The 25,915-nt window shown below is 41.2% G+C and overlaps 2 protein-coding genes across 2 annotated transcripts; one reads left to right on the top strand and one right to left on the bottom strand.

Annotated features, from left to right (window-relative positions):
• Positions 1–1,987: 1,987 nt before the first annotated feature.
• si:rp71-39b20.4 (potassium voltage-gated channel subfamily V member 2) lies at positions 1,988–9,237 on the bottom strand. The gene is made up of 2 exons (XM_046360287.1): positions 7,651–9,237; positions 1,988–4,367 (listed from the first exon to the last, which is right to left on the bottom strand). Exons 1-2 carry the CDS (start codon positions 8,980–8,982, stop codon positions 4,038–4,040), a joined length of 1,662 nt encoding a protein of 553 aa, XP_046216243.1. The 5' UTR covers positions 8,983–9,237; the 3' UTR covers positions 1,988–4,037.
• Positions 9,238–14,005: 4,768 nt separating this feature from the next.
• On the top strand, positions 14,006–18,756 carry rps28 (ribosomal protein S28). Its single transcript, XM_046360289.1, has 4 exons — positions 14,006–14,111; positions 14,390–14,437; positions 17,601–17,723; positions 18,632–18,756. Exons 1-3 carry the CDS (start codon positions 14,073–14,075, stop codon positions 17,721–17,723), a joined length of 210 nt encoding a protein of 69 aa, XP_046216245.1. The 5' UTR covers positions 14,006–14,072; the 3' UTR covers positions 18,632–18,756.
• Positions 18,757–25,915: the final 7,159 nt, after the last annotated feature.

Raw genomic sequence — 25,915 nt, 5'->3', positions numbered from 1 at the left:
TTTCACTCCAACCCCAATCTAGCGCACCTGACTCTAATGATTGATAAGCTGAATCAGGTTACTTACAACAGGGGTTGGAGTGAAAACCTACAGGAGGGTTGCTCTCCAGGAACAGGGTTGGAGTGAAAACCTACAGGAGGGTAGCTCTCCAGGAACAAGGTTGGAGTGAAAACCTACAGGAGGGTAGTGCTCCAGGAACAGGGTTGGAGAGCCCTGTATTAGACCTTTGAGAGTTGTACTCACTGTGGTGTTGTCCAAGGTCTGGAGCTCTCAAACGATGTGACCACCATACGGCTTCACCCTGGCGTCCTGCCCCTGGGTCACATACATCGCAACCATGGGGAACCACCATGAGAGACACTTAGCATCCATGATGTTGATGTTTGCTCCCAAGTCAATGACACAAACAGCCAATAGACGGAGCAGGTACTGTATGATGAGGTGAGGATGTGTGGCTACTTGTGAGAGCTTCCTAGGGTTTTATATAATGCTCTACTGTCTATGCCAGGCGGGGATTCTCAAAAGGATGTCCTGATCTTGAGATCACCACTGTGGTGTCAAAAAGAGTTCCCATCAAGGCTAGAACTCTCGTATGAGATAAATACATGTCAACTAGTGATTTAAATGTTGTTTTTTACATTTTAGTACTTTAGTAGACTTATCCAGAGCGACTTACAGGAGCAATTAGGGTTAAGTGCCTTGCTCAAGAGCACATCAACAGATTTTTCACAGGCTCAGGGATTTAAACCAGCAACCTTTCGATTACTGGCCCAACGCTCTTAAACGCTAGGCTACTTGCCGCCCAGGCATGGGTTTTACGAACTAAGTTAGTGGTGCAAGTATAGGCAAAATGATACTTCTACTATGAAATTATGACACAAAGCTTCAGAAATCTACATTTATGGACTTTCCATTTAAAATTATTTGTATTATGTATTCTCTGTAATTAGTTGGCATATTTTCTTGGAGGTGTTATTTACCAATTGTGGCAATGTGTCAGGACTAGGGCCATGCTTTTTGGGGCATTTTGCTTCCAGCATGATCCACCATATTGTTGCAGGTTGAAAATCCTAGGAAATGTTATTTAATTGATTCAAGCGGTCTCCAATCAATCAATTGTCTGGTTGTGTGTGTTTGGTCGGGGGGATCGCCTAAGCCAGGGTTTCCCAAACTCTTTGGTGGGGCACCCCCTGGGTGCACATTTAGGTTTTTGCCCTAGCACTACACAGCTGATTCAAATAATCAAAGCTTGATGATGAGTTGGCTATTTGAATCAGCTGTGTTGTGCTCATGCAAAAGCCAAAACGTGCACCAGGGGGCCCCCAGGAACGAGTTTGGGAAACCCTGTCCTAAGCCAGGAAAAGCGTAGCTCTGTGAATCTTAATCGCACAAAGCCTATTATTTGTCAGGGAATACTATTTGTATATCAGTGATTCTACATCTCACTTTGCTCTAGCTGATCCTTTTCAACAGACTCAGAAGTTGTTGCTAAAAATGGGTAAATTAGGGGCAGTTAAAGGGGATAGTCAATGAAACCAACCATGGAAGTTTATTGTCAAGCCAACATCTTAAAAGGAAAGCTCCACCCAAAAAGCATATTTTGGTATTTCTTCAATTGTTGATATAGTCCCAAAATGTTTTGCATGTCAGCAATCAAGTTAAAGATATGTAACTTCCAGGCCTCCTGGGTGGCGCAGTGGTTAAGGGCGCAGCGCCAGTTGTGCCATCAGAGACTCCGGGTTCGCGCCAGGCTCTGTGTAACCGGCCGCGACTGGAAGGTCCGTGGGGCGACCCACAATTGGGCCAAGCGTCGTCCGGGTTAGGGATGTCCTTGTCTCATTGCGCACCAGCGACTCCTGTGGCGGGCCGGGCGCAGTGCGCGCTAAACAAGGTTGCCAGGTGCACGGTGTTCCGGGTTGGATGCGCACTGTGTTAAGAAGCAGTGCAGCTTGGTTGGGTATTGGAGGATGCATGACTTTCAACCTTCTTCTCTCCCGAGCCCATACGGGAGTTGTAGCGATGAGACAAGATAGTAGCTACTAAAACAATGGATACCACAAAATTGGGGAGAAAAAGGGGTAATATTCAACAACAAATGAACACAAAAAGATATGTAACTTTCAAAATACAGAAATCTGGCATGCCAACACCTGCAACTTCTGAGTCTGTTGGAGAGGATCAGCTTGCACAAAGTACTACAGATAGTATTCCCTTTGTGTGATTTTAAGATTTGCAGAGCTATGCTTCCACTGGTTTAGGCAAGCCCTACCAAACAGACACGCACAGCCAGACAATGCTTGATTGGAGAGAGCTTTCCTACTGTATGGTTTTCTATCTGCAGCAAACCTAGTGGATCATGCTGGAAATACCAAAACCAAAGTGCCAACAACCAAATAGCATGGCACTAGACTCAGAAAAGTTAACAAAATCAGGATGCAAATTCAAAACGGAGTCAAGGATAATGACTTCACCATGAGCATTCATACCACAGATTCATGCCACAGACATTACGCAGTACTTAGCATTGGGCTTCAGTAACATGTGCGTCATAGCGAGAATAGCATTACCAAGAAGTCCCATTGTGGCGTCAGGGAATACTATTTGTACTGATATACTATCTGTATATCAGTGCGTCACACAATCTCTTTTCAAAGCATGAATGTGTGTGTGGATAGCCTTGGGTCCGTTTCCTCTCTGTCCCCTCTCACTCCTTACTGTTACTGTCGTAATACAGTCCCATGGCCCCAGGTTAACACTAGAGGTCACTGCCAGGCGACTGTCAAAAGCCACTGCTGCTATCCTTTCAGTCCTCTTATCCCTAAATACTATTAGACAGTCAGCCTATCTGTGCCGTATCAAACTACTGCAATGTCTGGCTGCTTGTGGTCTTGATTTCTGTTTCAATACTCGATCTGTAGTTATTTGAGCGCAAGCCACACATTTCAACCTTGAAAATAGATTTTATTACAATCAAATATTTTTTATCAATGGAGAGCGGAACTGTTTTTGTTTGTTGTTATTTATATCAAACACTTATTATTATTTCCCAGAAAGCTTTGCAGTTGACTTTAGTTCAATGTATTTGGCTTCATCCTTCCATTTCACTGACTTAATGGTTGTGGTAACATCTTGTTGTTAATAGGACATGAGACATTCAACAAAACAAGAAATAAAACAGTTCAGATTAAATAACTTTTATTCTTTAACACCCATCGCATGGTCTATTTCAAATGAGTCCTGTATACAGTACTATATAGTACTGTCTAACTGTATACATTTTAAGGATATAGTGTAACTTGAACTGACTATTGCCCATAACAGGGACATTTGGGTAGAAACCGAGTACCATTTCAGAGTTGGGTTCAGTTCTACTAATGAATTAAAGATACTGTTTTAAAACTGTTGTTTTATAATATAATTTTTTCAATTAATTAGTTGAATGTTCATTTTCTGACCAAAACTGAGAAGTAACTGCCTACTGGAAGTATCATCCAATTGCAATAGTGTCTTTTATCATGGTATAATAAACTAATTAGGCCTAATTGCATGTGTTGATTTGAACATTTACATCCTGCACATGTTATAGATCTGAGGCCCTCTCCAAAAGAAATGTATATTAGCACTTCATCCCACGGAGCAGTCATAGGCCTATTGGCTACCATCCCTCAGCTTCTGAAGTGGTTTGTGCAATATAGTCTAATAAACGTTGGTCGTTACTCTGTTATAGGCATGAATGCCTGGTAGAAAGTTAGTTCCACTCAGCTTAACTGCATCAGGTGCTATTCTTAGAAACCGATCCCGATGGGGGGTAATTCCTGTCCATTTGACTGAGGAGTCACCCTTAGCGTGCCACGTCTAAAGCTGTAGCTTACGGTTTATCTCCCCTTGGCTCAGCCTCAATCCCCCACCCCCACCACCCCCTTTGCCCAATGTTTACTTTCCTACACCCCGGCTTAGACTATAGTCAGAGGCAGATGGGGTGTTAGTCTCCAGCATGAAGGCGAGAAAGGCATTTAAGGGGCGTTGGCATTAGGGTCTCACTCGGCGCCCGCATGGCTCTGACTCCTGTTTGGATGGTATGTGGTGTCATAATCGTCATCAGAGTCGTCCGAAGGCTGTGGTTCGAAGCAGCCATCGAACTTGCGCCGCAGACGTTTCTTGAGCTGGAAGGTGCGTACACCCGGGCCTATAGTCTGGGTGTATTCCTGGGCCTTGAGCTTGGCGTAGTAGTCTGAGAACTTGTTGAAGAGGATTGAGATGGGCATGCCGTTGAGGATAATGCCAAAGGAGATGCAGCCAAATGCCACGCAGCGACCCAGATAGGAGATGGGCACCACGTCACCATAGCCCACAGTGGAGATGCTCACCTGTAGGACGAAGAAGGAAATGGTCTTGTTGTGTTCATCTCAAAGAACATTTTAGTCAAAACCACATACTATACAGAACACCAGGGGTACTCAACTACTATTAGAGAAGGTCTGGTCACACAGATGTCTGAGATGGCAAAGGTCCGGATGGATATTGTCATTTATCATCATCGTAACAAACCCCCACATCGTGACCCGAGCTGTTTAAACTGTTTACACCCCTCTTGTTGGCAGAGAGAACATTTGCCGGCAATTCAACACATATTTTCATGTCTTATGTGTGTTCATGTGATAAATAAATTACTCAACTAAATCAATGTGGCCCCCTGGGGGTCGAGGCCCCTGGTCACGTAATCTGGCCATGATAACTAAGATTTTGATAGCTGGATAGCCTAACTATACCCACTTAGCTAACATGGCCGCTAGTTAATCAAAAGGACATTTCTGACAGGTTAAAAATAGCACTCTAAGGCCTGTCAATGAATAACATTACAAGAGGAAAAATTCCCATGCACTAACAAATTAATTCCACCTTGTGCAGCCATTCTACTATTACAACTCTCAACAGCAGTAAGTTGAAAGCCTGATTGAGTTCCTAAAAAAAATATTTATACATATAAGTCAGCACCCTCTGTCCTTATTGACACCGTTCTAGTCAGGTCTGCCAGGTGAGTATGGCTGCGCTACAGCCTGGTTTCTTTTGCTGACACAAAAAGACAGAACATACTGTATATTTTCACTTGAATCAGAATCCAACCAAGTGAAGGAGACAGCTCTTGAGAATAAGCGTGATACTAATCTAGGTAATTATGGTAGTTGATCATGATGTTAGTTACAGCACTAGTCATGTACAGTATGTCAGGTCCAGAAATACTTCTGGGAATAACAAGGACCAATTCAACCTCCAGGGATCCAGGAACCAATCCAACTTTTCTAATCAGTCTGTAAACCATGGCTTGAAACGAAAGGCATTACATGGCATTAGATGAGATTAGACACGTAAAAGTTAACAGCTGCCGGGAGATAAAGTCTATAATGTCCTCCACCAAAGAGGAAGACACACAGACTATGATGCATCAACACAATGTCATGCCCCATGTTTGGAGTAGCAAATAAATCCAATGAAATGTGGCAGATTACATTATTATACTCTGAAATTCTAAAGTCAGCAAAGTATATTTGTCATCACTCGCAGTTGAAAAGCCTTGTTGACCCTGTTTCCTCGTGATGAAAGTGAACCACAAATGTATCCTTTATATATATCGCCACTAGCTACATCAATTGAGAGAGTTAATATGAGGTAAAAGGCTGAAAAAGCCATACGCAAATACAGTGCCTCATACCCTTTAACCTATTCCACATTTTGTTTTGTTACAGCCTAGATTTCTTCTCCTTCATCTACACACAATACCCCGTAATGACAGTGAAAACATGTTTTTAGACATTTTTGCAAATTTTATGAAAATGAAATACAAAAATATCTAATTTACTTTGTAGAATTACCTTTGGCAGCGTTTACAGCTGTGTGTCTTTCTGGGTAAATCTCTAAGATCTTTCCACACCTGGATGGTGCAACATTTGGCCATTTTACTATTTTCAAAAATCTTGGTCAAGTTGGGTGTTGATCAATGCTAGACAACCATTTTCAGGTCTTGCAGATTTAAAGCCAAACTGTAACTCGGCCACTCAGGAACATTCACTCTTCTTGGTAAACAACTCTAGTGTAGTTTGGCCTTATGTTTTACGTTATTGTCCTGCTGAAAGGAGAATTCATCTCTGTGTCTTTTGGGAAGCAGACTGAACCAGGTTTTCTTCTATGAGTTTGACTGTGCTTAGCACCATTCCATAGATAAAAAAATAAATAAAAATCAAGTTTTTTTATCTTAAACTCCCCAGTCCATAAATATTACAAGCATACCCATAACATGATGCAGCTACCACTATTCTTGAAAATATGGAGAGTGGTACTCAGTAATGTGTTGTATTAGATTTTCCCCAAACATAACACTTTGTATTCAGGACAGAAAGTAAACGACAACCGTTGTCACATTTTTTTCAGTATAACTTTAGTCCCTTGTTGCAAAGAGGATGCAAGTTTTTGAATATTTGTATTCTGTACAGGCTTCCTTTTCATTCTGTCAATTCAGTTATTGTGGAGTAACTACAATGTTGTTGATCCATCCTCAGTTTTCTACTATCACAGCCATTAAACTATAACAGTTTTAAAGTCACCATTTGCCTGCAACTGAGTTAGTAAGGGTGCCTGTATCTTTGTAGTGACTGGGTGTATTGATACACAATCAACAGTGTAATTAATACCATGCTCAAAGAGATTCAATGTCTGCTATTTTATTTTTACCCATCTACCAATAGGTGCTCTGCTTTGCGAGGCAACATCCTTGGTCTTTGTGGTTGAATCTGTGTTTTGAAATTCACTGCTTGACTGAGGGACCTTACAGATAATTGTATGTGTGGGGTACAGAGATGAGGTAGTCATTCAGAAATCATGTTATACACTAATATTGCACACAGTGTGAGTCGATGCAACTTACTATGTGATTTGTTAAGCACATTTTTACTACTGCACATATTTAGGCTTGCCATAACAAAGGGTTTGAATACTTATTGACTCAGGTTTTTAAAATAATTGTGAACATTTTGAAAACAGAATTCCACTTTGACATTATGGGGTATTGTGTAGACCGGTGACAAATGCATTTCAATTTAATCCATTTTAAATTCAAAGTTTAAAGTAAATGGGTGTGAATACTTTCTGAAGGCACTCTACATTATCCAACTCAGAAATTAAAAACAAAAGTCAGGGAAGTATTTTTGTTATCCTTCCCCGTTGGTCATGAAAAGCCTTGTTGGGCCTGTTTCCTCATGATTAAAGTGAAACACAAACAGGAAATATATCCTTTATGTATACTGCCATTGGCAACATCAATTGAGAGAGTTCAAATAAGAGTTAAAAGGATGAAAAATCTACACTAGATGTGTCAATGAACAGGAATGACATATTATACCATAGTAAAATAACTGAAATTTAGGGCATATTATACAGAACACAAAACATATAGAGCCCTCAAACTCAACTCTGCACTTTGAAGACAATTCCACTGCTTTTTTTCCCTTGTTCCCCTCTAATCAAGCATTGATTTAATCCTGGGATACCCGGTGGGTGTAATTAATTATCAGGTCGAACAGAAAACCAACAGGATCCGGACCTCGTAGGTTAAGAGTTGAATAACCCTGATATGGAGTTGATAAGTTGTTTACTCACTGCGGCCCACCACCAGGCATCAGGGATGCTGCTGAAAGGGGTGCCTGGCTGGTCCAGCTCCACAGAGTGCATGAGGGCCGAGAAGGTGAAGATGCCCATGATAATGAACAGGAATAAGCAGCACACCTGCTCTCTGCACTGCCGGATGGTGAAGCCAAACGCCCGCATTCCAGTGGAATGCTTTGCCAGCTTGAGGATGCGAAAGATGCGCATGAGTTTGACCACCTTGAGCACCTTGCTGACTTTGCTGACCCTGGCCATGGTCTTCAGGTCCTCCTGGGCACCAGCATCATCAACATCTGTGAAAATCTCAAAGATGATCTGGATGAAGTAGGGCATGACGGCCAACAGGTCCACAAAGTTGAGGCCGCTTTTCACAAAGTGTTTGATGTCGCAGGTGGTGAGTAGCCGCAGGAAGTACTCAAAGGTGAAGAAGACGATGGAGACGATCTCCACACACTCCATGTAGGTCTTGCCGTAGATAGTGTACTTCCTCAGCTCCTTCACCGTGTTGAGGGTCATGGCCACGATGGAGATGAGGACGAAGAGGCTGGAGAACACGGCGAAGCCCTTGGCCGCTAAAGAGGAATATGGGTTCTCCATCAGGTCCCAGAGGGCCTTGCGGAACCCTCCCAGGAACATGGTCTTGAACATGGCCTTCTCATCCCTGTGGGCCGGCTTGATTTCGTCGATCAGCTCCTGGTTGACCTTCAGGCCATCTTTGATCTCATCCACCTTCTCCTCAAACAGCATGCGGCAACACCTCGGAGTGTCCCTCATGCGGAGACCCCAGAAGTTCATCTCCTCCTCGAAATTGAGCGGACACAGACTCTCCATCACCCACATGACGTTGCTGCAGTAAAAGTGGAAGATGTAATGGAAGAAAGTGGGGTCCCGGTCAAAGAAGAACTCATTTTTGCGGACGGAGTAGTCGTCGCAGAGTGTCATCCTCTTCACAGGATCGGTACAGAGGGCCAGAGAGCCAATCCTGGTTTTGGGGTAGCGGAGAACCAGATGGATAGGTATGTGAAAGACTCTCCCACCAACATTGATGGTGACTATGTTGGATTGTCTGGCGACACGTTTTTCTTTCTCCTCCCTTTTCTTCTCGGGCCCGTTCTCCTTCAGGACCACTGTCTGAGTAGCAGGGTTGTCCAGGTTGTCCATGGACGTCCATGCTTTCACAGAGCTCTCCTGTGCAAAGGGGAAGGTAGCGTCTGGTTCTTCAATGCTCTTGGATAAGCTGGTGTTCAGCTTCACGCTGGCAAACAAACTAGAGCGCCGTTTTTTCAGCTTTTTTAGGTGATGAAGGTTTTTTGAAGGTTGTGCCATTGTACGACCCCTCAGGAAATTTTGAGAATGATCAATCCTGCTCACCTAGTGAAAGTTAAATCAGTAAAGACCTTACCAACAAATCCAATATGTCACACGTTTCACATTCCTTGACACAAAGAGCAATAACGGCAAGACTTTTTCTTCCTTTTCCTTTCCTTACAAATTCAGCAGGGAGAGAAAAAGCTACACCGTGTTTGATTCAACGTGCAAGAAGATCAAGAGCATGAGTTGGGGATTCATCCTCCTCACTGATTCTCTAATCCCATTGCTGTTCTTTCTGTCCTAACGGAAGTTAAAAATACTGTCCGGGAGGATTAGTGTTGTGATTTAAGGATTTGGTGCTGGGAGGAGGGAAAGGTAGAGCAGAGACAGCAGTCACCCATTTGTGACAAGGCTATTAAAGGCTTACAGGTACATGCAGTTCAAACTGAAAAGAAATCCCAGTAAACGACAACCTTTGTATAACTTCACATCTATGCCTTCTCCAACCTCCACTTTTTTCATGTGAATCACAGGAGAAACCAAATTTGGTTGCAGTTTTATCATGCAGATCACTTATTCCCCCCTTATAACACTGGCCTAGACAGTATTTATACCTTAAAGCAGCAAGCTGCAGTTGCTATATACATTTTGGGACTTAAAGCCCCATGCAGTCTTTGTAATTGTATTTTTAAATCATCACTGTATGTCTAATAAATCACTGTATTTTATGAAAATAACTCCACATACTGTATGTATTTTTTAAATAATTTATTTCCCTAAGCCTTGTTTGGTCCTTGAAATGCTCAGTCTGATGGCGTTAAAATGTACATACACAGGCCTGATTGGCTGATAGGATGGTCTAGAGCCCACCCCCTTACCCAAATGAACAGTCATTGGTCTATAATAATCAGATCACGTTGTGAAGTCATGATGTGGGCCAAAAGTTCCATCCCGGCTAAACAGGCTGAAATTCCTTCATTATTTTTTTTTAAACAGCTCTTACACAAAAATAACATTATCACAATTTTCACAATTTCAGAGTGTTTTTTTGACCTAATAGTCTGGAAATATATACAAAAAAAATGTAAACTGGAATTTCACAATAAACTGCAGATTGCCCATATAAAAACATAGTGGGGAATATAATTTCTCAGAACTATGGTCATGACTGAATTGCAAGAAGCACACAGTTTAAAAATAGAGTTATAGTCGTGTAGGCCTACATTGTATGTTCATTATAGCCCGGCACAATCTGCAAGCTCCACTCTGACATCTAGCTGACATTTTAAATGTACTCCAGGGCAGAATATTACAATGGTTTAATAATTCTAAATGTCCAAACATTCAAAACTTGATTGGCTACTGTAAGAAAATGACAAGAAAGTTGGTAATGGGAATGAATATTTTATCCACCACAGCAGAGAGAGACAAACAGTCAGGTAGAGGCAGACCCAGAAAGACCAATAGTTTAGGACAAGGAAAATTAACTATATTCCGCTGAGGGACTATTTCATTCATGAGTGGAGGGTCAGGGGGTTGGGCTTGTTGTGGTCAATTTACAAACAGATATAATATTTGACTAAAATATAATCATTTCAAACCTTCTAACATTTGTTTATGATCACATACAGTTGAAGTCGGAAGTTTACATACACCATAGCCAAATAAATTTAAACTCTATTTTTCACAATTCCTGACATCTAATCCTAGTAAAAATTCCCTGACTTAGGTCAGTTAGGATCAACCACTTTATTTAAATAACGTGAAATGTCAGAATAATACTAGAATGATTTATTTAAGCTTTTATTTATTTCATCACATTCCCAGTGGGTCAGAAGTTTACATACACCCAATTAGTATTTGGTAGCATTGCCTATACATTGTTTAACTTGGGTCAAACCTTTTGGGTAGCCTTCCACAAGCTTCCCACAACAAGTTGGGTGAATTTTGGCCCATTCCTCCTGACAGAGCTGGTGTAACTGAGTCAGGTTTGTAAGCCTCCTTGCTCGCCCAAACTTTTTCCAGGTCTGCCCACAGATTTTCTATAGGATTGAGGTCAGGGACTTTGTGATGGCCACTCCAATACTTCGACATTGTTATCCTTAAGCCATTTGCCACAACTTTGGAAGTATGCTTGGGGTCATTGTCCATTTGGAAGACTCATTTGCAACCAAGCTTTAACTTGATGTCTGATGTCTTGAGATGTTGCTTCAATATATCCACATAATTGTACACCCTCATGATGCTAGCTATTTTGTGAAGTACACCAGTACCTCTTGCAGCAAAGCACCCCCACAATATGATGCTGCCACCCCCATGCATCATGTTGGGATGGTGTTCTTCGGCTTGCAAGCCTCCCCCTTTTTCCTCCAAACATAATGATGGGCATTATGGCCAAACAGTTATATTTTTGTTTCGTCAGACCAGAAGACATTTCTCCAAAAAGTACAATCTTTGTCCCCATGTACACTTGCAAACCATAGTCTGGCTTTTTTATAGCGGTTTTGGAACAGTGGCTTCTTCCTTGCTGAGCGGCCTTTCAGATTATGTCGATATTGGATTCATTTTACTGTAGATATAGATACTTTTGTACCTGTTTCCTCCAGCATCTTCACAAGGTCCTTTGCTGTTGTTCTGGGATTAATTTGCACTTTTCGCACTAAAGTACGTTCATCTCTAGGAGACAGAACGCATCTCCTTCCTGAGCGGTATACCGGCTGCGTGGTCCCATGGTAGTTATACTTGCGTACTATTGTTTGTACAGATGAACATGGTACCTTCAGGTATTTGGAAATTGCTCCCAAGGATGAACCAGACTTGTGGATGTCTACAATTGTTTCTGAAGTCTTGGCTGATTTCTTTTGATTTTCCCATGATGTCAAGCAAAGAGGCACTGAATTTGAAGGTAGGCCTTGAAATACATCCACAGGTACACCTCCAATTGACTCAAATGATCAGAAGCTTCTAAAGCCATGACATCCTTTTCTGGAATTTTCCAAGCTGTTTAAAGGCACAGTCAACTTAGTGTATGTAAACTTCTGACCCGCTGGAATTGTGATACAGTGAATTCTAAGTGAAATAATCTGTCTGAAAACAATTGTTGGAAAAATGACTCGTGTCATCCACAAAGTAGATGTCCTAACCGACTTGCCAAAACTATAGTTTGTGAACAAGAAATTTGTGGAGTGGTTGAAAAACAAGTTTTAATGACTCCAACCTAAGTGTATGTAAACGTCCGACATTAACTGTATATCGCTCTATTATGCGTGTGACTACTTTGCCACAGATTTCCAAAATTAAAATCACTTGAAGCTGATTTGCTGGTGTTTTTACAGTATTTTATGTCCAACATTTTTTTTAAACAAACTTTGTTTTATATATATATATATATACATATACATACACACACACACATACACAGAGTTGAAGTCGGAAGTTTACATACACATACAGTTGGGCAAAAAAAAGTATTTAGTCAGCCACCAATTGTGCAAGTTCTCCCAATTTCTTTCATTCTTTAAAAAAGATATATTTTATTTTTACCCCTTTTTCTCCCCAATTTCGTGGTATCCAATTGTTGTAGTAGCTACTATCTTGTCTCATCGCTACAACTCCCATACGGGCTCAGGAGAGACAAAGGTTGTAAGTCATGCGTCCTCCGATACACAACCCAACCAAGCCGCACTGCTTCTCAACACAGCGCCATCCAACCTGGAAGCCAGCCGCACCAATGTGTCGGAGGAAACACTGTGCACCTGGCAACCTTGGTTAGCGCGCACTACGTCCAGCCCGCCACAGGAGTCACTGGTGCGCGATGAGACAAGGATTTCCCTACCGGCCAAACCCTCCCTAACCCGGAAGACACTAGGCCAATTGTGCGTTGCCCCACGGACCTCCCGGTCACGGCCGGTTAAGACAGAGCCTGGGCACAAACCCAGAGTCTCTGGTGGCACAGCTGGCAATGCAGTACAGCGCCCTTACCATTGCGCCACCCGGGAGGCCCACAATTGTATTTTATCGATACCGTGAAGAGAGGAAAACGTTCCACAAGCCTCAATTAACAGCCTGAACAGAGGCAAAGGGTGGTCACACCAGATAGTGACTGGTTTTCTGATCCATGCCCCTAAGGAATCTGTGACGAACACGACTGTATGCCCAGTCATGTAAAATCCATAGATGTATGGCTTAATTTATTTAAATTGACTGATTTCCTTACATTAACTGTAATTCAACAAAATCTTTGAAATTCTTGCATGTTGCATGTATATTTTTGTTCAGTGTATTTTTGCTCAGAACTTGGGCCACATAAAATCACTTGTGGGACAAATTTGGCCTGCGGGCCATCAATTGGAACCCTGGTTTAGGGTAATAATGGGCTTATGCACTGATAGACATTAGCATAACAAAAGCCAATATAGGCTACTACTGTTCTCTAGTAGAAGCCTAAACATTTTTATTGATGTACTGTATATTTGTGTCATTACAAATGCATTTGTTATGTCTAGTCCTTTGAAATTCTACTTTCTATCAATGTCAAATACTCCACACAATGCTTTCATTACTTTCAGGCTTTGTCTTTGCTATTTTAAAATATACCTATAATATAACATTTTATTATACAACTATCATTAGAAATCAAAGGCAGCACATTGATTATTCATATAATCAGAGATGGTGCTTCTCAGTTCCCCCACTCCCTATTTTACGGAGTAGAATGAAACAGGTAATAAAATATTTATGTTGCCGCTTTCAAGTGCTAGTCAAAACTCGGAAATGTCCGACATGCTAACTGGCTGAACGCAGCACATGTATTACTATAAACATTTAACATGTAGGAAATGTCAGCGTTTCCTAGTTCAGTTTCATAGTAGAGCATTTGAATGAGGCATGGATGAACCAGTTTACCGGAACTGGAAATGTACACTTATTTTACATAGGCGATGTTTTTAATTCAGGGAGATTTGTTTTAAAACGCAGGTTAGGTACAATATAAATAAAATATAAAGTGTGTCGATTTATTAAGAGGTTAAAATATTTTGTATCACAGCTTGAATATATACTGTACTGCGCACCACGTGACTTCCTTTCCGGTCTAACCTGACAATATGGATGCCAGCCGCGTGCAGCCGATCAAGCTTGCTAGAGTAAGAAAACCCAATCCTTTGTGAAATATCTTAAATAAATGAATATTTAAATTCGTAAATACTAATTGTTTCATTTGAGCTCATTTTTGGTAAGTTACTACCACGTTTATACTTGAACGTAGCGGTCCTCATTGCTCGGTGGCCTGCGCGTGCTGGGAGTGCTACAGCAGCCATTTGCTAGTTACTGTAGCTAACAACTCGATAGTTAGAACAGGCTCTTTAGTTTCCCCCTCTCGTTACCTCGGTTGTGTAATTATTGGTTTCAATTTCTTCTCCAGGTCACCAAGGTGCTCGGGAGAACGGGTTCCCAGGGACAGTGTACCCAGGTATGTTACTACATTATGAAAAAGCGAACTTTAAGGTTTTGGCTTTCTAGCCAACTCAACCAGTTGAGAAGAATGTCAAGTTAGCTAATGGTGACGTATTGTGCAGAAAACTAGTCCTTGAGCGCTCACATTCTGTAGTTCTTCTGGCTATGCTACATGCTAATGTATAAGATGGTCATTTATAGGTAAACTGTTGATGGCATTTGAGGTCACTAGTCGGCCAGCTAGCTATGTAGCATTTCATGGAAAATACAAAGTAATGACAGATGTTGTGCGTCTCATCTCTGAGAGAATACACGGAACAAAAATAAATATAAACCCAACATGTAATGTGTTCATTCCATGTTTCATGAGCTGAAATACAATATCCCAGAAATGTTCCATAAGTGCAAAAAGCTTACTTCTCTCAAATGTTGCGCACGTATTTGTTTACATCCCTGTTAGGGAGCATTTCTCCTTTGTCAAGATAATCCATCCACCTCACAGGTGTGGCATATCTAGAGGCTGATTAAACAGCATGATAATTACACGGTGCACAGAGATACCGTGATGAGATCCTGAGGCCCGTTGTGCCATTCATCCGTCGCCATGTTTCATAATGTCGCAAGGATCTGTACACAATTTATGGAAGCTGAGAAGGTACCAGTTCTTCCATGTCACCTGTTGAGCATGTTTGGAATTTTCTGGATTAGAGGTCGGCGGATTATGATTTTTCAATGCCGATACCGATTTATTGGAGGGTCGAAAAAAGACTATACCGATTAATCGGACTTATATATAGTAGAGTATGTGAATGCGGCATGAATGAATAAATGTGTGTGTGTATATATATATATACTATATAAGTCCAATTAATCGGTATCGTCTTTTTTATATATATTTGTAATAATGACAATTACAAACATACTGAATGAACACTTTAAACTTAATATAATACATAAATAAACAAAAAAATCTTAATGAAACCTGTTCAATTTGTTTTAAATTATGCAAAAACTGTTGTAGAAGAAAAAGTGCAATATGTGCCATGTAAAAAAAAGCCTACCGTTTAAGTTCCTTTCTCAGAACCAATGAAAGCATTTGGTTCCTTTTAACATGAGTTCAATATTCCCAGTTAATAAGTTTTAGGTTGTAGTTGTTATAGGACTATTTTCTCTCTACCATTTGTATTTCATATACCTTTGACTATTGGATGTTCTTATAGGCACTATAGTATTGCCAGCCTAATCTCGGGAGTTGATGGGCTTGAAGTCATAAACATCGCTGTGATTCAAGCATTGGGAAGAGCTGCTGGCAAACGCAGGAAAGTGCTGTTTGAATGAATGCTTAAGAACCTCCTGATGCCTACCACCGCTCAGACTGCTCTACCAAATATTAAATCAGACTTAATTATAATAAACACACAGAAATACAAGCCTTAGTTTCCAGATTTGACCATATTAAAAACTTCCCATTTCGAAAACAAAACGTTTATTTGTTCAGTGAAATATGCAACTGTTGTGTATTTTATCGAGCGGGTGTCATCCATAAGTCTAAATATTGCTGTTATATTGCACAACCTTCAATGTTGTCATAATTATGTAAAATTCTGGCAAATTAATTGCGGCCTTTGTTAGGAAGAAATACTCTTCACTCAGTTCGCAACAAGCCTGGTGGCCCAAACTGCTGCATATACCCTGACTCTACTTGCACAGAATTCAAGGGAAGTGACACTAATTCCCTGGTTAATATTTTCTGCTAACATGGATTTCTCTTAACTAAACAGGCAGGTTTAAAAATATATACTTGTTTATTGATTTTAAGAAAAGCATTGATGTTTATGGTTAGGTACAACGACAGTGCTTTTTTTTTGCGAATGTGCTTGTTAAATCTTAAATCTTCACCCATTTGGCGAAGTAGGCTGTGATTCGAGGATAAGGCACCGCTTTGATAATTTGCAACGCGGGACAAGCTAGTTAAACTAGTAATATCATCAACCATGTGTAGTTAACTAGTGATTATGTCAAGTTTTTTTATAAGATAAGTTTAATGCTAGCTAGCAACTTACCTAGGCTCCTTGCTGCACGCGCGTAACAGGTGGTCAGCCTGCCATGCAGTGCAATGTATTCAGCGTCCTAAAATTAAGATTACCGATTTGTTATGAAAGTATCAAATCGGCCCTAATTAATCGGCCATGCTGATTAATTGGTCGACTTGTACGAAAGAGCGTTCCAGTGCCTGCCAATATCCAGAAACTTCAAACAGCCATTGAAGAGGAGTGGGCAACTGTCAATGGATTGATACAAATGCACCAGTTCACTAAACACTTTTCAGATGGAATCTGATTTAAATAATATTTAGGTCCCTGTCAAAGGTTGCAGACAGGTCTTTATGAAATATAAATTAAATTAAGATATTATGCAAATTATGCAGTACAAATACATTACAGTAATTTAAGCCCAGTAAGCTACGGTCCTGTTCATGCTTTGCAGTTTAACAATTTATGTATTACAATGCAAATTAGATGCTTCACACTCTCACAGCCTCGGCAAACGGCGTCGGGCACTCGTTGTGGAAATGGGGGTGGCGAAACGTGAATTTGAAAACATGTAAACGATTTATCACAGGTGATGCGACAAACGATGGATGCTAACACCCTAGTTATGGTTTTAACTGTAAATCATGACCCCAATGTTAATTTGATTTAAAAGTAATCACAGTCCATGTTTACTTTTTTGTGAGCTATGAGTCTATTACAAATCAGTCTGACATTATTTCATTCTGGCAACAGTATGGTGTAAAGTGACTGAAATGCATCGACGGTATTGGTGTCAGGCAATGTTGTATGATCTTCTGTGTATAAAATAACATCTTTGTTTTCCACCAGTCTGCTTTAGTGCCTGGTCTTGTCCACTCAGTTCTAAGGTCTTGTCCATAGTAGAGGGAAACGTTACGCACTCGTTCCAAAGTCTTTCCGTGATGGGTCATATTTTGTAGCTTAAACCGTTCAAAAGATGGAGCCATGTTTTGTAGGAATAAAACTAAAACCAGTTTATTACGGCTGCATCTAGCAGCTACCGGAGGTTATTGACTTAACCTTGGTTCTATGAACCAAGCGCAGATTCTCATGCAAGCCCTAGTTTGGTGAAACCCTGTTCTAATGTATCCTGCCTTTCTCTTTCAGGTCCGTGTGGAGTTCATGGATGACAGCAACCGGTCCATCATCAGGAATGTGAAGGGGCCAGTCAGAGAAGGAGATGTGTTGACACTTCTGGAGTCTGAAAGGGAAGCCAGGAGGCTACGATAGGTGTGTACTATTGTTCATACAAAGCTGGAGCAGGCAACTAGATTAAGCCACGGGCCGATTTGTCAGGGCAGATAGTCGGACGGCCTAAACATAATTATAATTTTTACACTGCAAATTGACCTCAAGTAAAGCCCAAAACAAAATTGTATTTGAAATAATTTCATAACTTTTTGTTATGTAGAAACAACCGTATTAAGTTTTTTATTTATTGGGGTAATACTTGAAAAAAGATTGCAATAAAATGTTAAACTGAATTTTATTTTATCCTGAACTTAGATTTCAAGTATAGTAAGGGCCTTCAAATGTGCTCCTAGAAAGCAGTTGTGTGCACATGGTTTTGCTTTAACCTTATAACACCTGGTTCAGTTAATCATGGTACTGAGACGCAGTTGTGTTTATTTATTTAACTGCAAGTCAGTTAAGAAAAAATTATTATTTACAATGAAGGCCTAAACCAGCCAAACCCGGATGACACTGGGACAATTGTGCGCCGACCCTATGGGACTCCCAATCACGGCTGTTTTTGATACAGCCTAGAATCGAACCAGGGTGTCTGTAGTGACGCCTCTAACACGGATGCAGTGCCTTGGACCACTGCGTCACTCAGGAGCCCAAGTAGGGCTTTTAGACTGCCACCAGTGCAAGTACACTCACTGATGTAATGTTCTTGGCATCATGGCCCTTGAAGGAACTCAGAGCGACTCACTACAACCACTAAAATTACTGCTTCATAGTATGTAAATAATGGTGTGGGTGGACTGGGAAATCATTCAGTTCTACTTCCATGTGTATCATCCCAGGGACAAGTTGGGGTCATGTTAGTATTGTGTCCTTGGGTCTGTTATTTAGCTTTTTCAAGGTGGTAGCTATGTGCATAAATTAATGAATTCCCACCTCTTTCCTTGCAGTGGCCGGGGAAGATGTGAGATGCCAAACGAAAGCCTGTGGAGATGACACCCCATCAGTACACCTGAAAATGGCCCCACATCTCACTTGTGCAAAGTTAATGAAATAAAATGTTGTTCAAGTCGAAGATGTGTCATTTTTCTGTTCAATGGCCAACATGTGTAGACGTGTTCTAAGATCTGTACTTGGTAGTTTACTTTAATGTACTCTTTTCTAGAATAGTATTAATGCCAACTTGTCATTTGGATTATCCTATTACGACATACAATTCACACCTAGTATTGCAAAAAAATACAGGTGCTGAATTTGAGGTGCAGGGAATGAAGTAGAAGCTGTCATCACTGGAACCATGTGATGTACTTTAAATTGTCTCTGGAATGTTCTGCTTTTGAATTTCAAACTGAAACATGCCCACTGGGTAGATTTCAAAGAATTGGATTGGATTAAATCTTCATGTTGCTTACACCTATTAATAGTTTCAGATCTACAGGGGTGGGTAGGTGGGGCATGGATGAACTTCAGCCTGTACTTGGACTATAGGAGTACGCAGTGGACCAGTGCCACTGTAGAAATATTGTATGGTCATTCGATTGAAATATTTATTAAGTGGAATGTGATATCATTTTGTACATCATGGAACCCTTTGCTGTTTCAGTTAGGCTGGGTTTTGTTGCCTGACCGAATCTTAACGATCTTACTGCTCCAATATCTAGAATGATTGTAGCCTCGCAAACCACCGTGATCTCACAAGCTTACACAATTGTTTCACTGGTGTAAGCTCGTGGGATCAGGGTGGCTTGCAAGGGTTCCATGATAGACTTCACCTATCCTTTTACATCAGGGTTGACTTCAGGTAAGGAAGGCTGTATGATGCTGTGGTAACATAGGGTATTGGCCTATGAAAGGGGATATTCCTGACACCATACTACAGTATCGTGCTGACATTGATGTATCCAGTTTTGTTAAACAGACAATGAGAGGATAGTCTATCAATCGTATCGTAGTGTTAATGGCAAGTGCAAACATTTCCTAAATTCCCTTCAGTGTTTTCCAAACTGTCCTGGGTGCATGTTTTGGTTTTTGCCCTAGCACTACACAGCTGTTTCAAATAACACACACTTTGTTTTAAGCAGTAGTGTAAGGTAAAAACTAAAACGCACCCAGGGGTGGCACCAGGACAGTGGTAAACCCTGCCCTAATGTGTTGCTGTATGGACTAGCTTTCTTCAGGGTAGACGTGTTCTATATTTCTTAGCTTGTCCTTATAGCCCTTAGCCATACTCAAATGTAGAGTTTCAGTGCTCCAGAATCTTAAAATACTTTATGCTCAAATCTTATTTACTATCATTTCTGCAAACATTTAGCATACCCTTTTAATTTTGAATGTTTATTGACAAACTATCATTGCAGAAGTTTAAACCATTTTCTGTGCATGTTTTAGCAACACGAGTTGCCAAATAGTTCTAACATGTCACGAAACTACCCTGTTGGTGCTGTTGGAGTTATTTGTAATGATGAAATGTCCAGTAGAGGGAAGCAACGTTCCTAGTTTAATTCCAGGAGGACTATTTTCGGTGTGGTCTCCAGATGGAATTTTGTTTACTGCCACAGAGTTATTTTTACACTAATTTGTTACATGAAAAATCACTACCATACAGAACTCAAACTCTCTGTTTGCAATATTTAGGGCCAGATTACAAACAAACATTCAAAAGACTGCAAAAAAAATACTTTTCATCAAAATGCAAGTGTGTTTTGGATTGTTTCACACACTAAACAGTGACTTAAGTTGTGAAGTGCACTAACAGTATTTTTCTGCAGTGCTGGTTTGAATTCCAGTCTCAGTGGGCAGTTTGAGTGATTTCAAAGTATTCCTTTTGCTGTGTACCTTTTCAACACCTCTGGTTGGTTGTTGGTGAAAACACTGTCTATTTTGTAGCCTATTTCCAACAACTACTGTAGATGTACGTACTGTTTGTGCTATCGTCTTGAGACCAAAATGGTCATTTATGAATGTCATCTAAATTGATCTTGAGTGACATTATTATGCTTCCGGATACTGTGACAAATGTCACATATTCCTTTAAATCATTTATGTCTGAACTCCGTTGTCTGTCATTGCCTTTCATGCTTTTGAATGTCTCTTTCTTCTTATCCGATCAAATGTGATTTTTGTTGACTTCTGGTAAATAATGATTATCTGATTCATTATTTTCATAATGTGAGCTCTTATGTAACTATTACAATGTTGTGTCTTGTTCAAGAGAGGGCATTTGGTGAATGTGGAAACCATTTTGAAAAGTAGGTTAAAAGGATGACAGAAAGGACTTGTCTAGACTAGTACAGCAATGCACCTGTTCTGTGGATCAACAGCTCGACACAAATAACAATGACCTACACTACCGGTCAAAAGTTTTAGAACACCTCATTCAAGGGTTTTTCTTTACTTTTACTATTTTCTACATTGTAGAATAATAGTGAAGACGACAAAACTATGAAATAACACATATGTAATCATGTAGTAACCAAAAAAAGTGTTAAACAAATCTAAATATATTTTACATTTGACATTCTTCAAATAGCCATACTTTGCCTTGATGACAGCTTTGTATACTCTTGGCATTCTCTCAACCAGCTTCATGAGGTTGTCACCCGGAATTTCAATTAACAGCTGTGCCTTCTTAAAAGTTCATTTGCGGAATTTCTTTCCTTATTGCGTTTGAGCCAGTCAGTTGTGTTGTGACAAGGTAGGGGGATACAGAGAAGATAACCCTATATGGTAAAAGACCAAGTCCATATTATGGCAAGAACAACTCAAATAAGCAAAGAGAAACAACAATACATCATTACTTTAAGACATGAAGGTCAGTGTAACTGACAATTTACCTGTAAGTCTATGTCGTTGTTTTTTGTTTGAATTGTTTACGTGTTCGCTATGTGGTGGAAATGATAAGACAAGCGGAACTATGTGGCTAAGAACCTTTGTAACGGGGATTATTATTGTAGCAACACACCTTTGGAGTGAAGGCAATCCCGTGCTGTGTTAGCTAAGTTTTCATGTCTTCGGATGTAGTTCGTAAAGGTTGAAGTGTGTATGTTAGGATGGTAACGTTATAATAATTAAGGATGAAGTGTGAATTCATGCCAGGAATAATACGTGTGAAGTTTGATTTCCCCCCTTCTGTAATAAGCAACCAATGAGGTATTTTTCCATTATTCATGTGTTTAATCTGATACTGTTATAGCTCCGGCTAAACTGTTTTATGTATGTAAGCACTTCAGTTATTTATTTATTTCACCTTTATTTAACCAGGTAGGCAAGATGAGAACAAGTTCTCATTTACAATTGCGACCTGGCCAAGATAAAGCAAAGCAGTTCGACACATACAACAGCAACAACACATGGAGTAAAACAAAGATACAGTCAATAATACAGTAGAAAAAAAGTCTATATACAATGTGAGCAAGTGAGGTGAGATAAGGGAGGTACTGGCATAAAAAGGCCATGGTGGCAAAGGCCATGGTGGCAAAGGAAATACAATATAGCAAGTAAAACATGGGAATGGTTGGTTCGCAGTGGAAGAATGTGCAAAGTAGAGAGAAATAATGGGGTGCAAAGGAGCAAAATAAATAAATACAGTAGGGAAAGAGGTAGTTGTTGGACTGAATTATAGATGGGCTATGTACAGGTGCAGTAATCTGAGCTGCTCTGACAGCTAGTGCTTAAAGCTAGTGAGCGAGATAAGTGTTTCCAGTTTCAGAGATTTTTGTAGTCTTTGGCAGCAGAAAACTGGAAGGAGAGGCGGCCAAAGGAAGAATTTGTTTTGGGGGTGACCAGAGAGATATACCTGCTGGAGCGAGTGCTACAGGTGGGTGCTGCTATGGTGACCAGCGAGCTGAGATAAGGGGGGACTTTACCTAGCAGGGTCTTGTAGATGACCTGGAGCCAGTGGGTTTGGCGACGAGTATGAAGCGAGGGCCAGCCAACGAGAGCGTACAGGTCACAGTGGTGGGTAGTATATGGGGCTTTGGTGACAAAACGGATGGCACTGTGATAGACTGCATCCAATTTATTGAGTAGGGTATTGGAGGCTATTTTGTAGATGACATTGCCGAAGTCCAGGATCGGTAGGAAGGTCAGTTTTATGAGGGTATGTTTGGCAGCATGAGTGAAGGATGCTTTGTTGTGAAATAGGAAGCCGATTCTAGATTTAACTTTGGATTGGAGATGTTTGATGTGAGTCTGGAAGGAGAGTTTACAGTCTAACCAAACACCTAGGTATTTGTAGTTGTCCACATATTCTAAGTCAGAGCCGTCCAGAGTAGTGATGTTGGACAGGCGGGCAGGTGCAAGCAGCGATCGGTTGAAGAGCATGCATTTAGTTTTCCTTGTATTTAAGAGCAATTGGAGGCTACGGAAGGAGAGTTGTATGGCATTGAAGCTCGCCTGGTTTGTTGTTAACAGTGTCCAAAGAAGGGCCAGAAGTATACAGAATGGTGTCGTCTGTGTAGAGGTGGATCAGAGACTCACCAGCAGCAAGAGGGACATCATTGATGTATACAGAGAAGAGAATCGGTCCAAGAATTGAACCCTGTGGCACCCCCATAGAGACTGCCAGAGGCCCGGACAACAGACCCTCCGATTTGACACACTGAACTCTATCAGAGAAGTAGTTGGTGAACCAGGTGAGGCAATCATTTGAGAAACCAAGGCTGTCGAGTCTGCCGATGAGGATGTGGTGATTGACAGAGTCGAAAGCCTTGGCCAGGGCAATGAATACGGCTGCACAGTATTGTTTCTTATCGATGGCGGTTAAGATATAGTTTAGGACCTTGAGCGTGGCTGAGGTGCACCCATGACCAGCTCTGAAACCAGATTGCATAGCGGAGAAGGTATGGTGGGATTTGCAATGGTAGGTAGGTAATCTGTTTGTTGACTTGTCTTTCGAAGACGTTAGAAAGGCAGGGTAGGATAGATATAGGTCTGTAGCAGTTTGGGTCAAGAGTGTCCCCCCCTTTGAAGAGGGGGATGACCGCAGCTGCTTTCCAATCTTTGGGAATCTCAGACGACACGAAAGAGTGGTTGAACAGGCTAGTAATAGGTGTGGCAACAATTTCTGCAGAGAATTCTTTAGAAAGAAAGGGTCCAGATTGTCTAGCCCAGCTGATTTGTAGGGGTCCAGATTTTGCAGCTCTTTCAGAACATCAGCTGACTGGATTTGGGAGAAGGAGTAATGGGGAAGGCTTGGTCGAGTTGCTGTGGGAGGTGCAGTGCGGTTGACTGGGATAGGGGTAGCCAGATGGAAAGCATGGCCAGCCGTAGAAAAATGCTTATTGAAATTCTCAATTATAGTGGATTTATCGGTGGTGACAGTGGTTCCTATCTTCAGTGCAGTGGGCAGCTGGGAGGTGGTGTTCTTATTCTCCATGGACTTTACAGTGTCCCAGAACCTTTTTGATTTTGTGTTGCAGGAAGCAAATTTCTGCTTGAAAAAGCTAGTCTTGGCTTTTCTAACTGCCTGTATATATTGGTTTCTAGCTTCCCTGAAAAGTTGCATATCACGGGGGCTGTTCGATGCTAATGCAGATTGCCATAGGATGTTTTTGTGTTGGTTAAGTGCAGTCAGGTCTGGAGACAACCAAGGGCTATATCTGTTCCTGGTTTTAAATTTCTTGAATGGGGCATGCTTATTTAAGATGGTGAGGAAGGCATTTAAAAACAATAACCAGGCATCCTCTACTGACGGGATGAGATCAATATCCTTCCAGGATACCCAGGTCGATTAGAAAGGCCTGCTCACTGAAGTGTTTCAGGGTGCGTTTGACAGTGATGAGTGGAGGTTGTTTGACCGCTGACCCATTACAGAAGCAGGCAATGAGGCAGTGATCGCTGAGATCTTGTTTGAAAACAGCAGAGGTGTATTTAGAGGGCAAGTTGGTTAGGATGATATCTCTGAGGGTGCCTGTGTTTACGGCTTTGGGGTGGTACCTGGTGGGTTCATTGATCATTTGTGTGAGATTGAGGGCATCAAGTTTAGATTGTAGGATGGCTGGGGTGTTAAGCATGTTCCAGTTTAGGTCGCCTAGCAGCACGAGCTCTGAAGATAGATGGGGGAAAATCAGTTCACATATGGTGTCCAGAGCACAGCTGTGGGCAGAGGGTGGTCTATAGCATGCGGCAAAATCAAGGAACGGTTGTGCTCGTGGTTACTGGAGGGAGCAATTCAAGGCACACTTAACCAGAATGGCTACCACAGCATTCTGCAGCGATATGCCATCCCATCTGGTTTGGGCTTAGTGAGACTATCATTTCAACAGGAGAATGACCCAACACACCTCCAGGCTGTGTAAGGGCTATTGTACCAAGAAGGAGAGTGATGGAGTGCTGCATCAGATGACCTGGCCTCCACAATCCCCCGACCTCAACCAAATTGAGATGGTTTGGGATGAGTCCTACCGCAGAGTGAAGGAAAAGCAGCCAACAAGTGCTCAGCGTATGTGGGAACTCCTTCAAGACTGTTGGAAAAGCATTCCAGGAGAAGCTGGTTGAGAGAATGCCAAGAATGTGCAAAGCAGTCATCAAGGCAAAGGGTGGCTATTATTCTACAATGTATTCTACAAAGTTGAAACCCAAAGTGATTTACTATTACGGCCCTTCTCACTGGCATACATTTACAAATGGTCTGGATCAACTTTTGCCAAGCTATGCATGGACTTCAAAAACCGGGTCCAATAACACATGGTATCATCTGGCATCCTGTGCATGGTCATTTCTCAGAAGGCAGGCGGGTGGAAGACATAGTATCATCTGGCATCCTGTGCATGGTCATTTCTCAGAAGGCAGGCGGGTGGAAGGCATAGGGCTAAATATTTGGTGTTCATTCTGAAATAATATTTAAACTTACAAAACAACTAGGTTGCGTGAGTTTACCCCACTTTTTAGGTTCATGGGTCTTGACCAGGAAAAAGAGCCCAAAGTTTTCCTGATCAGGTTATGATCAATAAAAAGCAGAGATGCTCCCCATCCAACCTGACCGAGCTTGAGAGGATCTGCAGAGAAGAATGGGAGAAAATCGCTGCCAAAGGTGCTTCAACAAAGTACTGAGAAAAGGGTCTGAATATTTACATAAATGTGATATCGAAGTTTTTTATTTTTAATACATTTGCAAACATTTCTAAAAACCTGTTTTTGCTTTGTCATTATGTGAAGATTGATGAGAAAAAATATTTAATCAATTTTAGAATGAGGCTGTTGTAACGAGTGCGCTGAGAGTCAGGAAGCAAATA

The sequence above is a fragment of the Oncorhynchus gorbuscha genome, linkage group LG08, assembly GCF_021184085.1.
Source record: "Oncorhynchus gorbuscha isolate QuinsamMale2020 ecotype Even-year linkage group LG08, OgorEven_v1.0, whole genome shotgun sequence".
Lineage (NCBI taxonomy): Eukaryota > Metazoa > Chordata > Actinopteri > Salmoniformes > Salmonidae > Oncorhynchus > Oncorhynchus gorbuscha.
Note: the sequence above shows the minus strand (reverse complement) of the source record. Positions and strands in the feature narration are given on the sequence as shown.

Bases quoted from the DNA above. Each gene is read 5' to 3' on its own strand.
- si:rp71-39b20.4 (XM_046360287.1), bottom strand. From the start codon at position 8,982: ATGGCACAACCTTCAAAAAACCTTCATCACCTAAAAAAGCTGAAAAAA. The intron at 4,368-7,650 runs GTGAGTAAACAA...TTCGTCCTACAG, and splicing joins ATGCCTGGTGGTGGGCCGCA to GTGAGCATCTCCACTGTGGG.
- rps28 (XM_046360289.1), top strand. From the start codon at position 14,073: ATGGATGCCAGCCGCGTGCAGCCGATCAAGCTTGCTAGA. The intron at 14,112-14,389 runs GTAAGAAAACCC...TTTCTTCTCCAG, and splicing joins AGCCGATCAAGCTTGCTAGA to GTCACCAAGGTGCTCGGGAG. The intron at 14,438-17,600 runs GTATGTTACTAC...TTTCTCTTTCAG, and splicing joins CCCAGGGACAGTGTACCCAG to GTCCGTGTGGAGTTCATGGA.